We start from the raw sequence: 18368 nt of genomic DNA, 5'->3' as shown, positions 1-18368 counted from the left end.
GTACTGGTGCTGCTGGCTGCTTTGGGTGCAGCTTCGAACGATCGGACAACCACTGCTGGAAGGAAGAAGTAAATAGGTACGTGTTCTTGTCGGCGCTAGTGCGCTAGTGCGCTACATTTAGCGCGATGGATATAGATTCCTCGCCTCCCGTGCCACCATCCCCGAACCCCCCTGACCCTGACCCTTCTGTTACCCCCTCCCCTGTTCATTCTCCAGTCCCCCCTCGCCCCAGGCTTTACCCGGACGGATCTCAACAGGGCAGCTATACTGTTTATTTTCGTCCAAAGGCAGGAGTGAATTCAAAGCGTTTAAACATACTGCAAATTGCTAAAGACCTGACGAAGAGGTACAAGGCCGTGACCGAAATTTCCAAGGTCCGACCTAACAAGCTCCGTGTCGTGGTCAGTGATCTGGCACAGGCCAATGCTATCGCTTGCTCTGAGCTCTTCACACGCGAGTATCGCGTCTACTTACCCGCACGAGACGTGGAGATCGACGGTGTCATAACCGATTCGAGTCTGTCTGTCGAGTGTATCCTAAAAAGCGCAACCGGTTGCTTCAAAAATACCGAAACACAGGCGAAGATTTTGGATTGTAAGCAATTGCGGTCCATGTCTCTCGTCGGCGGTAAAAAAGTTTACACTCCGTCAGACTCGTTTCGCGTTACGTTTGCCGGATCTGCACTCCCTAGCCACGTCTCGATCGACCGGGTTCGTCTGCCTGTGCGATTGTATGTACCCCGTGTTATGAATTGCACCAATTGCAAGCAGTTAGGCCACACAGCCGCCTACTGCTGCAATAAGGCACGATGTAGCAAGTGTGGGGAGACTCATGCGGAAGTTTCTTGCAGTGTTAATGCTGAAAAATGTATTCACTGTGGGGAAAACCAGCATGAGCTCTCCACATGCCCGGTGTACATGCAGCGCAGAGATAAAATCAAGCGGTCACTTAAGGAGCGTTCAAAGCGTTCTTACGCTGAGATGCTGAAGAAGACCGTGACCACTTCTACCATAACATCGAACCCCTTTGATCTGTTGCCCTCTGATGAAACCGATTCTGACGATTCATCAGCGGGAACATCTTATGCCAATCCTGGGGAGTCTAGGAAGAGGAAAAATGTTTCTTCTCCTAAACTTCCCCGTAAAGGTCCTAAGATTTCCCAAAGTGTAATGAAAAGTACGAACAAACCAAACAGTGCTGCGGAAAAACCGAAGCAAACTCCTTCTGGGCTTGCAAATTTAAAGTCCCAGCAGGAGTTCCCAGCACTGCCAGGAACATCTAAAACCCCAGTTGTTCCTTTTGCACATCCAGTTGAGGAAACAAACTCTGGATTAGTGAAATTTTCTGACATTGTGGACTGGATTTTTGAAAATTTCAATGTACCCGATCCAATTAAAATTTTTCTTACAGCATTCCTCCCAACAGTTAGATCATTTTTGAAGCAGTTGACTGCCCAATGGCCCCTCCTTGCAGCGATTGTATCCTTCGATGCCTAATTCAACTGCGTATATGAAGGATTCTATCTCTGTGTTACAGTGGAATTGTAGAAGTATTTTACCAAAAATTGATTCGTTTAAAGTTTTGATAAATAAAAACAAATGCGATGCATTTTCCCTTTGTGAAACTTGGCTTACTTCAAATATTGATCTCAACTTCCATGATTTTAATATTATTCGCCTTGATCGTGACACCCCATATGGAGGAGTACTTTTAGGGATTAAAAAGTGCTATTCTTTCTATCGTATCAACCTCCCCTCGATTCCAGGCATCGAAGTTGTCGCATGTCAAATGACAATACAAGGTAAAGAGCTTTGTATTGCCTCAATATATATTCCTCCCAGAGCACAGGTTGGGCAACGGCTGCTCTTTGATTTAATAGAACTTCTTCCCTCGCCACGTTTGATTTTGGGAGACTTCAACTCTCATGGCGTGGCTTGGGGTTCCCCATACAATGATAACCGCTCCTCTTTAATCTATAACCTTTGCGATGACTTCGACATGACTATTTTAAACAACGGTGAAATGACACGTATCCCGAAACCTCCAGCGCGTCCAAGCGCTTTGGATCTATCCTTATGTTCGACGTCGCTACGGTTGGATTGCACATGGAAGGTAATCCTTGATCCTCACGGTAGCGACCATTTGCCTATTCTTATTTCAATTAATAACGGGTCAACTCGCATGCGACCAATTGACATTCCGTATGACCTCACACGGAATGTCGATTGGAAGTTATACGAGGAAATGATTTCAAAAGCGGTCGAGTCGATTCAACATCATCCACCACTTGAAGAATACAACCTCCTCGCGGGCTTGATTCTCGACGCCGCGTTGCAAGCCCAAACGAAGAAATATCCCGGCGTAACGATCAAAGAATGGCTTCCCACTCCGTGGTGGGACCAAGAGTGCTCCGATGTCTACACGCAAAGATCCGACGCGTATCTGACCTTCCGGGATACAGACGATGCCGACGACTTTAAACGTTATTCGGAGCTTGATACCAAGTTTAAAAGCTTGACTAAGGCAAAGAAACGCGGATATTGGCGTCGGTTCGTAAACGAGACGTCGAGGGAGACATCAATGAGCACTCTTTGGAACACAGCCCGAAGAATGCGGAATCGCGTAACGGTCAACGAAAGCGAGGAGTCTTCAAGTAGGTGGATATTTGATTTTGCCAGGAAAGTATGTCCGGACTCTGTTCCTGAGCAAAACATTGTTCGCGATGCGTCTCCGGGCCACGACGCGATTGAATCACCTTTTACGATGGCAGAATTTTCAGTTGCCCTCCTGTCCTGTAACAATAACGCGCCTGGGTTAGATAGAATCAAATTCAACTTGTTGAAGAATCTACCCGGCAATGCCAAGAGGCGCTTGTTGAACTTGTTCAATAAGTTCCTGGAGCAAAATATTGTACCGCAGGATTGGAGACAAGTGAAGGTGATCGCCATCCAAAAACCAGGGAAACCAGCTTCTGATCACAACTCTTATAGGCCGATTGAAATACTATCCTGTATCCGGAAATTGATGGAAAAAATGATACTCCGTCGTTTAGACCATTGGGTCGAATCAAATGGTCTACTATCAGATACTCAATTTGGCTTCCGCCGTGCCAAAGGGACAAATGATTGTCTTGCGTTGCTTTCAACAGATATTCAGCTGGCGTATGCTCGCAAAGAACAAATGGCGTCTGCGTTCTTGGACATTAAGGGGGCTTTTGATTCCGTTTCTATTGACATTCTTTCGGGTAAACTTCACCGACGAAGATTTTCTCCAATTTTGAACAATTTTTTGCACAATTTGTTGTCCGAAAAGCACATGCATTTTACGCACGGCGACTTGGCAACTTTTCGCATTAGCTACATGGGTCTTCCCCAGGGCTCATGTTTAAGCCCCCTTCTTTACAACTTTTATGTAAATGACATCGACGAATGTCTGGCAAACTCATGCACGATAAGACAACTTGCAGACGACAGTGTAATCTCTGTTACAGGAGCCAAAGCTGCCGATTTGCAAGGACCATTGCAAGATACCTTGGACAATTTGTCTGCTTGGGCTTTACAGCTAGGTATCGAATTCTCTCCGGAGAAGACTGAGATAGTAGTTTTTTCTAGGAAGCATGAACCTGCTCAGCTTCAAACACGATTAATGGGTAAAACGATTTCTCAGGTTTTGGTACACAAATATCTTGGTGTCTGGTTCGACTCTAAAGGCACCTGGGGTTGTCACGTGAGGTATCTGATGAAAAAATGTCAACAAAGAGTGAATTTTCTTCGTACAATAACCGGACAATGGTGGGGAGCCCACCCAGGAGACCTTATAAGGCTTTACCAAACAACGATACTGTCTGTTATTGAGTACGGGTGTTTCTGCTTCCGCTCCGCAGCAAACACACATTTGATCAAACTGGAGCGAATACAATATCGTTGTTTGCGTATCGCCTTGGGTTGCATGCAATCGACCCATACGATGAGTTTGGAGATCTTAGCTGGAGTACTACCATTGAAAAACCGCTTCTGGAGCCTGTCTTCTCGTATTCTTATCAAATGTGAGGTCTTGAACCGTCCCGTGATTGAAAATTTTGAAAGGTTAATCGAACTTAACTCTCAAACCCGTTTTATGACATTGTATTTCAATCACATGTCCCAAAATATTAACCCTTCTTCGAATATTCCAAATCGTGTCGACTTATCAAATACTTCTGATTCTACTGTGTTTTTCGATACTTCCATGATAGAAGAAACTCGTGGAATCCCGGATCATTTACGCGTGCAGCAGATCCCCAAAATTTTTTTCAATAAATATCGAAACATCAACTGCGACAATATGTACTACACTGACGGATCACTTCTTGATGGGTCCACTGGCTTCGGTATCTTCAATAACAATTTAACCGTCTCCCATAAGCTCGATAATCCTGCTTCTGTTTACGTCGCAGAATTAGCTGCAATTCAGTACACCCTAGGGATTATCGAAAAAATGCCCACGGACCATTATTTCATCTTTACGGACAGTCTCAGTTCCATTGAGGCTCTCCGATCGATGAAAGATGTTAAGCACTCTCCGTATTTCCTGGGGAAAATACGGGAACATCTGAGTGCTTTATCCGAAAAATCTACTCAGATTACCTTAGCGTGGGTCTCTTCTCACTGCTCGATACCGGGTAATGAGAAAGCGGACTTTTTGGCTAAGGTGGGCGCAACAAACGGTGATATTTATGAAAGACCAATTGCCTTTAATGAATTTTTCGCATTTGTACGTCAGAATACGATCATCAGTTGGCAAAATTCTTGGACCAAGGGGGAACTGGGAAGGTGGTTACATTCCATAATCCCCAAGGTATCGATGAACCCGTGGTTCAAGGGGTTGGATGTAGGTCGGGATTTCATTTGCGTGATGTCCCGGCTTATGTCCAATCACTATAGATTTGACGCGCATCTCCGTCGTGTTGGGCTCGGGGAGAGTGGTATCTGTGCCTGTGGTGAAGGTTATCACGACATAGAGCACGTTGTTTGGTCATGCCCTGTACACCGTGACGCCAGGTCTAGATTAGTAGCTTCCCTGCAGGCCGAAGGTAGGCAGCCGGCTGTTCCTGTTCGTGATGTCTTGGCGAGCCGTGACCTATCCTACATGTCCCTTATATACGTTTTCCTGAAATCCATCCACGCCCCAGTTTAGTCCTATCCCCTTCCGCCTACTTCCAACCAAACGACAAGAACACGTTAAGACCCCGGATCCGGAAACAGCAACTAGACCCGCACGATACTCTCAGGCCCCGAGGGAGACAACCCAATATGCCAGTCCGTAATATCTTGGCCCAGCAGCGGAACATATTCAATATGCTGCTTACCTATGGCGATGGAAAACCATCAAACAACAAATCAGTGCTTTTCATGCAAAACATTCTAGCTTAAGTTAGATTTAGTTTCAGCTCGTAGTCGGCAGCGAGGATAAAAAATTTGCTTTTAGTTATTAAGATACTTTAGAAAGTAAGCTACTAGATATAATTGGCGCCGTTAAACATTGAATTGTATTTGTGCCGTGTCAAATAAACTATAGATGAGGAAGAAAAAAAATAAAACAGTTATTTAACATATTTGTTAAAATGCATAGTTTTCTTTCACATAGAAAAATGCCAATATCTCAGCTCCCCGATAAGATATCAAGGATCTGTTTTCATGTTAATTTTCGTCATAAATCCCGTCATAAATCGTCGTTTTGATCAAAAAGTTTGTTTATTTGTGTTTTGAAGGGTTTTTATCTTAAAATTATGAGAAAAAAATTTTTTTTGGGATGTTAAATGGGCTCTGGGAGTCACAAAAATGAATGCAATGCTGAACTGAAGCATGCAAAATATTCAAAAACAACACCACAAAAATAAAAAAATATATGGAAAAATTTAGGAATCGAACAGAATTGTAAAAGTGCAAAAGAGTGGGTTTGTAGCTTAAAGAAGTCATTTTTTCATAAATCACGTTTAGGCAACCTGAAAACGATATTTTAGAAAGTCGAAATGTTCTACAAAAATGCTTTAAATAACATTATCTTTCAATTTAGGGCTGAGCACCTTGACTTTTTCAACATCGTTTTTTTTTGGGACACCTTAATACACAGTCGACTTGATACCCTTTAGACACATAATTTGTGACCATAGAGGAGAATTCACAAAGATTCGTCACAACCGATTTTCCTTTCAAGAATCCGTGTTGTGCAGTTGAAACGCGCTCTCGGATTCGTTCGTAGAGATGTGAGTAGACTAATCGTTCGAATAACTTAGGAACCGCGGACTGAATCGCTACCCCCCTGTAGTTCTCCGCGTTCGAACGAGAGCTTTTTTATGAATTAGGGCTATATGAGAGATCTTCCAAAGAGGTGGAAAATGACCGGATGACAACGAGAAGTTGAAAAGAAAAGAAAGAGGTTCAACGAGTTCATCCTTGAATTCTTTCACCAACTTCGCTGGAAGTCTGTCCGGTCCAGCTGACTTACCAGAATCCAGCTCAGACAGCGCTTGTCTTATTTCTTCACGACGTAACTCCAGCAGATCGGTGGCAGGTTCAACTAGATTGTTCACTTCCTCGTTGTAGTCAATACGATAAACATTTTTGAAATATTCAGCGAAAAGATCGGCGGTTTCCTGTCCGTTGTGTGAAAATCGATTTCTCTCGAGCTCTCCGTTTGTCTTTAATGTCGTGCTTGTCCCGTTTGCCCGTCATTTTCTGCGTCCATCTTTGTCAAACCTAACCAACTGAATGAAGAAAGGAATCACTCTTTTTTCGAAGTCCTTCTCACCCATTAGTTGACTGGCATGCATCTTCTCATCAAACGTATACGATCATACTCACACTCATACCGAATTTCTTGTTGCGTATAGCCTACAGACTGTACACTACCAAGATCGTTCTCTTTCGCTCGCATCGGTACTCTCCCAATTTATTCAAGCCAGACTTGTCTCATTCTCGTTATCACGAAGACATGTAACTCGCGCTTCGAAGCGCTCTTTTCAGTGCTCGAATCTTGATTTCCAACAAAATAGAGTTGTGCGGTATTCTTCAGAAATGTTGCCAACACTCGCCCTCCTATTAGGATTTGTGAAATAACTCACACAATAACTCTGTCCACTACATTTAAGAACTTGAATTACTATCGGCGAAAACCATTCCGGGTACGGATTCTCCCCATTCGAGCGTTCCTTAGTCAAGGGGGCAAACCTTGCGAAAATAGTGAAGATAACAAAGTAAAACGACAAGACGTTGAAGTCTAGGCAGTTGCTAATGATCGCTGAACATTCAAGTCCACAATTCAAGACATCGAAAGAGTTTAGAAATCCTAACATCGATGCCGCATACTGTTGATAATAATCTTTTTCACGTTCAAAATCGTCTTGAGAGATGAAAATAATACTCCACGTAACGTCCGTTAATGCTGCTTTCACGGACGCCGTGTCCAATAATTCAAGGTTCAGGTGCTTTTTGCACATTCGCGTAGCGCAGCAGTGTTTATTGTCAATTGCATTGCGTAGTGGTGAATCTCGTTCGCTATTACCGGATCAGTCATAACAATTTGACAAGACTCGGTATCGGTGGTGAATACAAGATCCAAGTAGGTGCTGTTTGCGTTCGGCAAATCTCAAATTTGCATCAGTCCAGCTGACAGCAAACCATCAACAATGGCAGCTTCACTCTGAGAAGTAGTTCGATCAGGTAAGAGAAACGAATTCCTTCTTTCTTGCATACGCTTATTCCAGTTTAAGTTTGGCAGGTTGAAATCCCCACAAACGACGACCGAATCATTCGGACCAGCGGCTTCAACCATGGACTCAACAAAAACGACGAACGAATCGTAACGACGAGTGTTTGAGGTAGGTGGAATATATCCACAACATAATAATATTGATCCATTCAATGTAGTTATCTTAACGCAAATCGCTTCATTGTTTTCAGCTCGGGCAAACCCCATGCTGGCAATTCGACGATGGATGGCAACAAGTGCACCACCACCAGTGAATTTGTCACTGTTGACCGAGCTTCGATCGCAGCAGTAAACAGAAAAACAAGCGGGAAACAACATACCATCCTGTACGTCAGAGTCCAAGTAAGTTTCAACCATTGCGTATGCATCGTATTCCAACTCCAGTGATGACAAATACAAGTGTTTTTGCCTTTGGAGACCTTTGATACTGTGCATGTTTTGAAAGTATATACTAACAGATGTTTTTTCATTTACAGGATTTCTCACAGACGAACTAACGGTATCAAGACCAGCCTTATCGTACGCGAAGGTGTAAGTAAGTGAACTTGCGACATTATCAGACGTATTTTGTGTTATATTAGCTTCATTATTCATTACAGAAATCTCGCCCTGAACGATATCATTGTTACAAAGCAACGGTCGGTCGGTTAGGAGCTGCGAGTGGCGTGGAGACACAACCGTGAAACTGAAAGGGTTCAATTTGTGGCGGATGATCTCGAGCAATTATGCTTCCCCGATCGACACCCACGAACTCTCGAAAATAAATTCCCTTTTGCCAGCTCGCTGGTTGCATTGCTTTTTCCTTCCATTTCAATCCCAAACCCACTTTGAACGATACAAATGAAAGCTTTTTGAGATCAACACCCCTTTTGAGTAACTTTATGACTTCGACAGGCTCATCTATGTCGAGATTCCGCTGTACCAGTTTCGAGATTTCCTCCACAGTGGCGTGTGGAGAGAATCTTGACAGGAATAGCCAGAATTTAGGCACTCTAGAGACGACTTGCACAACTGGAATAGGCAAAGCGGGGTCTGGCTCCTTGCTACCACAAAGCGTACGAGCCGCATCCTCATCGGTTTGTGGCGAAACGATTTGGATACGCGGTCGCTTCGTTGACCTAGGTGGAATTCTAGGCCATGGTGAGCGATTAACGAAACCCTGCTGCTGATGCTTCCCGACCATTTCGGTTATTTTTTCTGCATTTTTTCGAATCTCACCTCTCAATTCTTCAAGCACTTGGCTATGTTGGCTCATAATCTCCTGTAACAGATCGTTCGATGAGCCCAACGCGTTGCGAAAATGAGTGCTGTTCATCAGCCTCCTGCACGATGGACACATCCAGTAGATCATCGAATTTGACCTGATTTCTGCCCACAAATTAGCGGTGAGGAGCGAACATTGCAAGTGAAACGATGACTTGCAAAGTCCCTTACAGCACACGAGATCATTCTCGTCGGTGATTGGAGTCTGGCAGCCATGGCAACACTCTTCCATCTTCTCCGTAGTTCACTTTCGAATTCGATGTTTTCAGGAAATAAAAACTACGATACTTCACGATGCACAGGTGAATACAGAGTCCAATGAGTCACAGAACACAAAACTATAATTTAAAAACCTCAAAAACACATAAAAATTGAACTTTAAAAATCAGTTAGTGAACATACAACGATAAGCTTTGTTTACAAACATAACCCTAGCAACCAGAAGTTCGAATTTCTATTAACAAACGAGCTTAGAAGTTCACATAACAGGGCTAGTAGCGAGTCACTTTTTAGTGACTTTGTCACTATTTTGAGCCTAGTCACTAAAAAGTCACTATTTACGCTAAAAAGTCACTAAAGTCACTATTTTACGACAAGATGGTCACTAAAGTCACTTTTTTAGCTTCAAAAGTATAAATTAACTATTGTTGTATTGCAACATACTTTAGAAAGCTTGCTTCTCATTTACAGAATATTTGGACAGTTCGGTTTGTAAGGCATTTTTGTTAACTTTTCCATCATAGAAGTTTCATGCCAGGCAATGTTTTCAAATTTCTCATCGAAGTGAACAGTGCAGAATAGTTACGAACGAATTGTCTAAGAGCTGCAAAGCTGCTTGTCTCAAATCAACTGTTCCTCCTGGTTGAAGTGGATTCAAAAATTTCGAGCTTATATTGTACATAGTCGTGTTGAGGTTTCAATTCGTAGGATTTTGCTTTCAATCATCCGAACCTACAGGTGTTTACCGGATACCATTTCGAAATTCCATATTGAAAACCCGTTCTACGCATATTTGTCCCATACTCCAGAACAAACAAACGAGTGTTTAGTGGGACAAATGTGATTAGAAAATGTCAAGTGGGTTAAATATGCGAGGAAAATCATTGATGGGACAAACAGGTTTAGTATTGTTTTTGCAGATTTTCAGAACGAACAATGCTATTTTTAATCTATTTTGAAAAACCCCTCCCTTAGTTAGCTTAACCAACTTCAAACGCTTTTCGAAGCTGTCACAGGCGGCACGGATTCCCAGATTTTCTGGATAACCGCCTTCACCGCTTTACAAGTTGGAGATTTTGTAAAAAAAGTTTATTGAGTTGAGAACAGGTGAACTTAACGGCAATTTATTTCTATTCAAAAAGTCCCTCGAATTTTCCCTATACCAACCTTGAGTCAAGTTCGCAGTATGCGCTGATGCACCGTCTTGCTAGAACATATAGTTATTAGCTCTGAAGAGTTTTTGAAGACACGGGGTAACGTTTTTTTTCCAAAACTACCATTTTATAATAAACAGCATTAAATTCGGCGTCTTTGTAAATGAAAATCAGAGGAAGTTTACTCGCTTGCAAATTGTACCCGAGACCATCACTAAAGCTGTACTCTGCAATCGAGGATCACTCCTTTAGAACTCTGAAATGTTGTCTCTTGCTGCTGCCCACATTCGATTGTTTTGTGTAACCAGTCACACTCCAAGCCAAATAGTTTCTCATCAGAAACAATGAACTCGCGAACAGCGAGTTGTGAAAGTATCATTTTCACTCTATCGAGCCTCTTTTTCTAAAAGAATCGGCCAAAATATTGTGGACCGATTCAATAAATATACTCAGATGGGTGGGAATTACAAACTGAACGTTATCATTTCGTCGGACACGCTTCTTCATAACAGTCACAATTTTACGACTTGCGGCATCCATGCTGATCGTGGCCGACACAATTTTCAACGATCTCCCAAAGATAATGTTTCCTTGTATTTTTTTATGGTTTAATAAACAAAATCTCGCCTAGCTTCACATGATTTGAGATGTTTGAATATTGTGCAAGAGCAGTCACTGACCAAAAATCGTTTTACTACGACTCTCCGGATTTGTTACATCGCACATCAAGAACTAAATACAACTGACAGAGCACCAACACACCAATGCGTATTCGAGAGTGCATACATTCGTTCACGTACTTTCATTAACACTTTTAACTCGAAAACTTGTATTCGAATATATTGAACAAGGTGTTATTACAACCATTTGTTTATTTTTGGTCACTCTTTGGTCACTATTTAGTCTCTATTTGGTCACTATTTTAATGAAAAAAGTCACTAAAGTCACTATTATTTTGCTCCAAGTTCGCTACTAGCCCTGCATATGGTTCAGATTTGGTTCCGTGGAACTTTCTTGCTGAACAACAGGATACATTACTCACAAACCGAACTTCATTCTAAATAAAGTACCGTCAACACCTGAAAGCAATTTGAAAGTTCATGAGAAGCTGCTTGTTCCCCTTGATTGGAACCTCAAAGTTCACATAAAGTTCACACGTGAACTTCAAAACCCACGGAAATTGAAGATCGGTTACCATTTTATCCGTACTTCTAATCAGCACGAAAGTTCAGTAGAAGCTGCTTACTACTCATCATTGGAACCTTGAAGTTCACATAAAGTTCACACGTGAACTTCGCAACCCTCTGAAATTAAAGTTCGGTTACCATTTTATACGTACTCCTAATCAGCACGAAAGTTCAGGAGGAGCTGCTTGTTCCTCTTCATTGGAACCTTGAAGTTCATACGTGAACCTCAAAGCCGCCGAAAATTAAAGTTCGTTTAGCATTTTAACCGTACTTTTAATCAGCACGAAAGTTCAGGAGAAGTCTATGTCGTACTTCATTTCCACTTTAAAGTTCATGTTAAGTTCTGACTGATGCTTTACTCGGCTTTGGCGAAAGTGAAGTTTGCTCCAGGCTTAGTGATGAAAAATGAGTTTTTCAAAAACAGTAAACAAAATGGGTATATTTTATTATCGTCGGGTTTTTTTATCTAAAAAAACGGCAAAAGGAAAACAAAGCTATAATTCCAATAGGAATTATGCAGATCAACAGAAAAATAAATCGGATGTAAGCTGTGAATTCTCGTTAGACCCTTGTTTGCGCGAGATGCTTTTATCCCTGAGCATTTTGTCCAATTCTTGGGTGTTTTTCACGTTCAGCCACGGCATGATGTTGCCGGTTCTGGAGGTTCTAATCCATTCCTCGGACACCACCGAGAGTTTTCTATATCACCAACGGCTCGAAAAAGTTTTTATCGATTTTGAACATTTATCATATTTTAAATGTACTGCTTACCAGAATAAATTTTCAATAAACGTTTGAAAGGGAAATATTGCGTACACAACCTTTTTCAATTATATTACCAACAAGCTGCAGTAAAATCAAAATAAACTAGAGAACTGTCAAACTTAAGTTCACATTGCGTTTCGCGTGTACTTTTTCTGAACTTGAAAGTTCAGAAAAAGTTCCGCGTCTGCCTTTTATGAACTCTCTAGTTCGCATGAGGTTCCGTCTGTACTTTATCTGAACTTTCAAGCTGAAAGAGATAGGTACCCGGTATGTTCCTAACTATGATCGTGTAGGTAACGAACAGAAATCAGCACATTGAGTAAAATCGATGCTGATCTCATATAGCGGGAACGGAGTAGTGGTATGAATCTAGGCTTCAAAGAGGGAGGACTCGAGTTTGCAGTTTGTGTAGTGAGTTGCAAAAAAATTATGAAATTTAATAATAAATGGAGCCAGGCATTATTCTTCTAGAATCTCTCGGCATCTAGATTTCTTCAGTAAATGATTATCATGGTATACCAACAAGAATAATGAGTGGAGGGAATTGAAAAAAATTGTAAATTGTTTTTTATTTTAAGTTTTTTGAAGTTTTCTTTTCAAGCTGAATAGCGCTCTGCTCAGCGACCTATCCGAACTTAATGTGAACTTTCTAGTTCGGTTTAGAAGCTGCTTTGCATGCTACTCGTAGTTTATTCAACAAATGCGAACTTGGAAGTACGGTTAATTACTTAAAAATTGAGCTGAATATGATTCTATTCATGATCGTTAGATTGGCTGATTAGTCTTTGAATTCTACTTTTATCCGAACTTTTGGTTACTTGGGTCATGTATGGGTTTAAAAACTTACACCCCATCAGACTCTTTTCGCGTGACTTTCGCCGGGTCTGCTCTGCCGAGCTATGTGCTCGTGGACAAGGTGCGTCTGCCCGTGCGCTTGTTTGTACCGCGGGTGGCAATAAAGCACGTTGTGGCAAATGCGGAGAGCAACATGCGGATGACGCCTGTGATGATGGTGCTGAAAAGTGCCTCTATTGTGGGCGGATTCCGTATGAGCTGTCTGCATGTTCTGCGTACAAACAGCGCAAAGAGAAGATCAAGCGGTTCGCAGAAATGCTCAAAGAGGCCGCTACCACCAAACTGGTTTCCCCGAATCTTTTTGAGGTCTTGTCATCCAATGAGTCTGATTCTGACGATTTAGTTGGGGAACCTTCTTTCGTTGAACCCGGGAAGTCTAGGAAGAGAAAAAACATCTCTTCCCCAAGACTTCCTGGGAAGGGACAGAGGAGGTCTTCATATGAAAAGGCTTATACTAAAAAGTGCTGTAGAAAATCTGAAGCAAACTCCTCCGGGATTGGCAAGATTAAATTCTAGTAAGGAGTTTCCGGCACTTCCAGGAATATCAAAAAACCCAACTGTTCCTTTTTTTTGTCCAAGATTCAGCCAGAATTTGGACTACTGAAGTGTTCAGATATTGTGGACTTGGTTTTTGAAAATTTCAACATTACTGATCCTCTTAAAAGTCTTTTGCTGGCATTTCTACCAACAGTTAAAACGTTTTTGAAGCAGTTGACTGCTTAATGGCCCCTCCTTGCAACGATCGTATCCTTCGATGGCTAATTAATCGGCTGAGATTAAGGATTCTATCTCTATTTTAAGTGGAGTTGTAGGAGTATCATCCCCAAAATTGATTCATTTAAAGTTTTAATCAATAAGTATAAATGCGATGCATTATCCCTCTGTGGAACTTGACTCACTTCAAACGTAGATCTTAACTCTCATGATTTTAATATATCTTGATCGAGATACCCCTTACGGAGGAGTACTTCTAGGGATTAAGAAGTGCTATTATCCCTATCGTATTAACCTTCCTTCGGTCCCAGGTGTCGGCTGCTCTTAGATCTTCTAGAACTCCCTCCCTCCCGACGTTTGATTTTTGGAGATTTTAACCCTCACGGCGTGGCGTGGGGTTCCCCTCTTAACGATAACTTCCTCTTTAATCTATAACCACTGCGACGACTTCGACATGACAATATTAAACAACGGGGACATGACACGCGTTCCGAAACCTCCAGCGCGCCTCAGTGCTTTAGATTTATCCTTATGTTCAACATCGCTACGGTTGGATTGCATATGGAAGCTAGTCCTTGATCCCCACGGTACCGATCATTTGCCTATTCAAATTTCAATTTATAATGGTTCAACTCGCACGCGATCAGTTGATATTCCGTATGACCTCTCACAGAATATCGATTGGAATTTATACGAGCAAATGGTTTTTGAAGCTGTCGAGTCGATCCAACATCACCCACCACTTGAAGAATACAATCTCCTCGCGGGCTTGATTCTCGACACCGCGTTGCAAGCCCGAACGAAAATATATCCCGGCGTGACGATCAAAGAACGGCCTCCCACTTCGTGGTGGGACAAAGAGTGCTCCGATGTCTACACGGGATTCAGCCAGAATTTGGACTACTGAAGTTTTCAGATATTGTGGACTTGGTTTTTGAAAATTTCAACATTACTGATCCTCTTAAAAGTCTTTTGCTGGCATTTCTACCAACAGTTAAAACGTTTTTGAAGCAGTTGACTGCTTAATGGCCCCTCCTTGCAACGATCGTATCCTTCGATGGCTAATTAATCGGCTGAGATTTAGGATTCTATCTCTATTTTAAGTGGAGTTGTAGGAGTATCATCCCCAAAATTGTTTCATTTAAAGTTTTAATCAATAAGTATAAATGCGATGCATTATCCCTCTGTGGAACTTGACTCACTTCAAACGTAGATCTTAACTCTCATGATTTTAATATATCTTGATCGAGATACCCCTTACGGAGGAGTACTTCTAGGGATTAAGAAGTGCTATTATCCCTATCGTATTAATCTTCCTTCGGTCCCAGATGTCGGCTGCTCTTAGATCTTCTAGAACTCCCTCCCTCCCGACGTTTGATTTTTGGAGATTTTAACCCTCACGGCGTGGCGTGGGGTTCCCCTCTTAACGATAACTTCCTCTTGAATCTATAACCACTGCGACGACTTCGACATGACAATATTAAACAACGGGGACATGACACGCGTTCCGAAACCTCCAGCGCGCCTCAGTGTTTTAGATTTATTCTTATGTTCAACATCGCTACGGTTGGATTGCATATGGAAGCTAGTCCTTGATCCCCACGGTACCGATCATTTGCCTATTCAAATTTCAATTTATAATGGTTCAACTCGCACGCGATCAGTTGATATTCCGTATGACCTCTCACAGAATATCGATTGGAATTTATACGAGCAAATGGTTTTTGAAGCTGTCGAGTCGATTCAACATCACCCACCACTTGAAGAATACAATCTCCTCGCGGGCTTGATTCTCGACACCGCGTTGCAAGCCCGAACGAAAATATATCCCGGCGTGACGATCGAAGAACGGCCTCCCACTCCGTGGTGGGACAAAGAGTGCTCCGATGTCTACACGGGATTCAGCCAGAATTTGGACTACTGAAGTTTTCAGATATTGTGGACTTGGTTTTTGAAAATTTCAACATTACTGATCCTCTTAAAAGTCTTTTGCTGGCATTTCTACCAACAGTTAAAACGTTTTTGAAGCAGTTGACTGCTTAATGGCCCCTCCTTGCAACGATCGTATCCTTCGATGGCTAATTAATCGGCTGAGATTAAGGATTCTATCTCTATTTTAAGTGCAGTTGTAGGAGTATCATCCCCAAAATTGTTTCATTTAAAGTTTTAATCAATAAGTATAAATGCGATGCATTATCCCTCTGTGGAACTTGACTCACTTCAAACGTAGATCTTAACTCTCATGATTTTAATATATCTTGATCGAGATACCCCTTACGGAGGAGTACTTCTAGGGATTAAGAAGTGCTATTATCCCTATCGTATTAATCTTCCTTCGGTCCCAGATGTCGGCTGCTCTTAGATCTTCTAGAACTCCCTCCCTCCCGACGTTTGATTTTTGGAGATTTTAACCCTCACGGCGTGGCGTGGGGTTCCCCTCTTAACGATAACTTCCTCTTGAATCTATAACCACTGCGACGACTTCGACATGACAATATTAAACAACGGGGACATGACACGCGTTCCGAAACCTCCAGCGCGCCTCAGTGTTTTAGATTTATTCTTATGTTCAACATCGCTACGGTTGGATTGCATATGGAAGCTAGTCCTTGATCCCCACGGTACCGATCATTTGCCTATTCAAATTTCAATTTATAATGGTTCAACTCGCACGCGATCAGTTGATATTCCGTATGACCTCTCACAGAATATCGATTGGAATTTATACGAGCAAACGGTTTTTGAAGCTGTCGAGTCGATTCAACATCACCCACCACTTGAAGAATACAATCTCCTCGCGGGCTTGATTCTCGACACCGCGTTGCAAGCCCGAACGAAAATATATCCCGGCGTGACGATCAAAGAACGGCCTCCCACTCCGTGGTGGGACAAAGAGTGCTCCGATGTCTACACGGGAAAATCCGACGCGTTTAAGGCCTTCTCACCAGCAGTTTAAAAGCTTGATCCGAGCAAAGAAACGCGGATAATTGGCGTAAGTTCGTAAACGAAATGTCGAGAGAGATATCCATGAGCACTCTTTGGAGCACCGCCAGGAGAATGCGAAATCGTAACGTAGTCAACGAAAGCGAAGTGGCTTCAGATCGGTGGATATTTGATTTCGCCAGGAATGTCCGGATTCTGTCCCTGCGCAAAACATTATTCGCTATACGTCTCCGGGCCATGACGCGATAGAATCACCTTTTTCGATGGTAGAGCTTAAGTTGCCCTCCTGTCTAGCAACAATAAGGCATCTGGGTTAGATAGAATTGAATTCAACTTGTTAAGAAATCTGCCCAGCTTTGCCAAGAGGCGCTTATTGAATTCATTCAATAAGTTCCTGGAGCAAGATACTGTACCGCAGGATTGGAGGCAAGTGAAGGTGATCGCCATCCAAATACAGGGAAAACCAGATTCTGATCTCAACTTTTATAGGCCTATTGCAATACTATCCTGTATCCGGAAATTGATGGAGAAAATTATACTCCGTCGTATAGACCATTGGGTCGAATTAAATGGTCAATTATCAGATACTCAATCTGGTTTCCGCCGTGCCAAAGGAACGAATGATTGTCTTGCGTTGCTTTCAACAAATATTCAGCTGGCGTATACTCGCAAAGAACAAATGGCATCTGTGTTCTTGGATATTAAGGGGGTCTTTGATTCCGTTTCTATTGACATTCTTTCAAGCAAACTTCACCGACAAGGATTTTCACCAATTTTAAACAATTTTCTGTATAACTCGTTGTCCGAAAAGTATATGAATTTTACGCATGGCGATTTTTCGTATCAGCTACATGGGTCTTCCCCAGGGCTAATGCTTAAGCCCCTTCTTTACAATTTATGCACGATAAGACAATTTGCAGACGACAGCGTGGTCTCTGTTACAGGAGCCAAAGCAGCCAATTTGCGAGGGCCATTGCGAGATACTTTGGACAATTTAGTTTTAAAATAGTTTATTTGACACGGCACGATACAATTTATGTTTAACTGAGCCAAGTACATTTTTTAAATTCTAAATTAGCAGGGAAAAGAGGGAGGCACATTTGTTATATCTCGCAGCCGACTACGAGCTAGTGGGGATTTAAGGTGAGAAGAGGGGAGTTACAATTTTGGTTTTAACTATATTGAGTTATACGATTCATTTATTTGTACATGGCTAAACAGTGATGTTATATTTGAGCAGTTTTTGTCTAAGGTGTCTGCGTGAACATAAAGATGCCGAGTCTTCGTTTTAGTGTCTCCAGCATAGTGTATCATCTTCTTTCAGCGTGTAGCGGGAATGGTAATCTAACAAATAGATATAAGAGTTTCATATTTTAATACCAGCGTGTTTTATGAACACGTATAACTGTGTCATGTACTGGAGGTCACCGCTTCCCAGAATGTCTCTAACGGGTACGTTCGGTTGTTTTTCTCGGGCCCGAAGGGATCTATAAGCTCGGACCTAACACCACAGTATTCG

At 42.2% G+C, this 18368-nt stretch overlaps 1 protein-coding gene across 1 annotated transcript; it reads right to left on the bottom strand.

The window, feature by feature from the left end:
* Positions 1 to 8374: 8374 nt before the first annotated feature.
* On the bottom strand, positions 8375 to 8932 carry LOC129720127 (uncharacterized). Its single transcript, XM_055671562.1, has one exon. It carries the CDS (start codon positions 8930 to 8932, stop codon positions 8375 to 8377), a length of 558 nt encoding a protein of 185 aa, XP_055527537.1.
* Positions 8933 to 18368: the final 9436 nt, after the last annotated feature.

Source organism: Wyeomyia smithii, chromosome 2 (genome assembly GCF_029784165.1).
Source record: "Wyeomyia smithii strain HCP4-BCI-WySm-NY-G18 chromosome 2, ASM2978416v1, whole genome shotgun sequence".
In the NCBI taxonomy this organism is placed as follows: Eukaryota; Metazoa; Arthropoda; class Insecta; order Diptera; family Culicidae; genus Wyeomyia; species Wyeomyia smithii.
The sequence above is the reverse complement of the archived record's forward strand: the minus strand, read 5'-3'. Positions and strand labels throughout refer to the sequence as shown.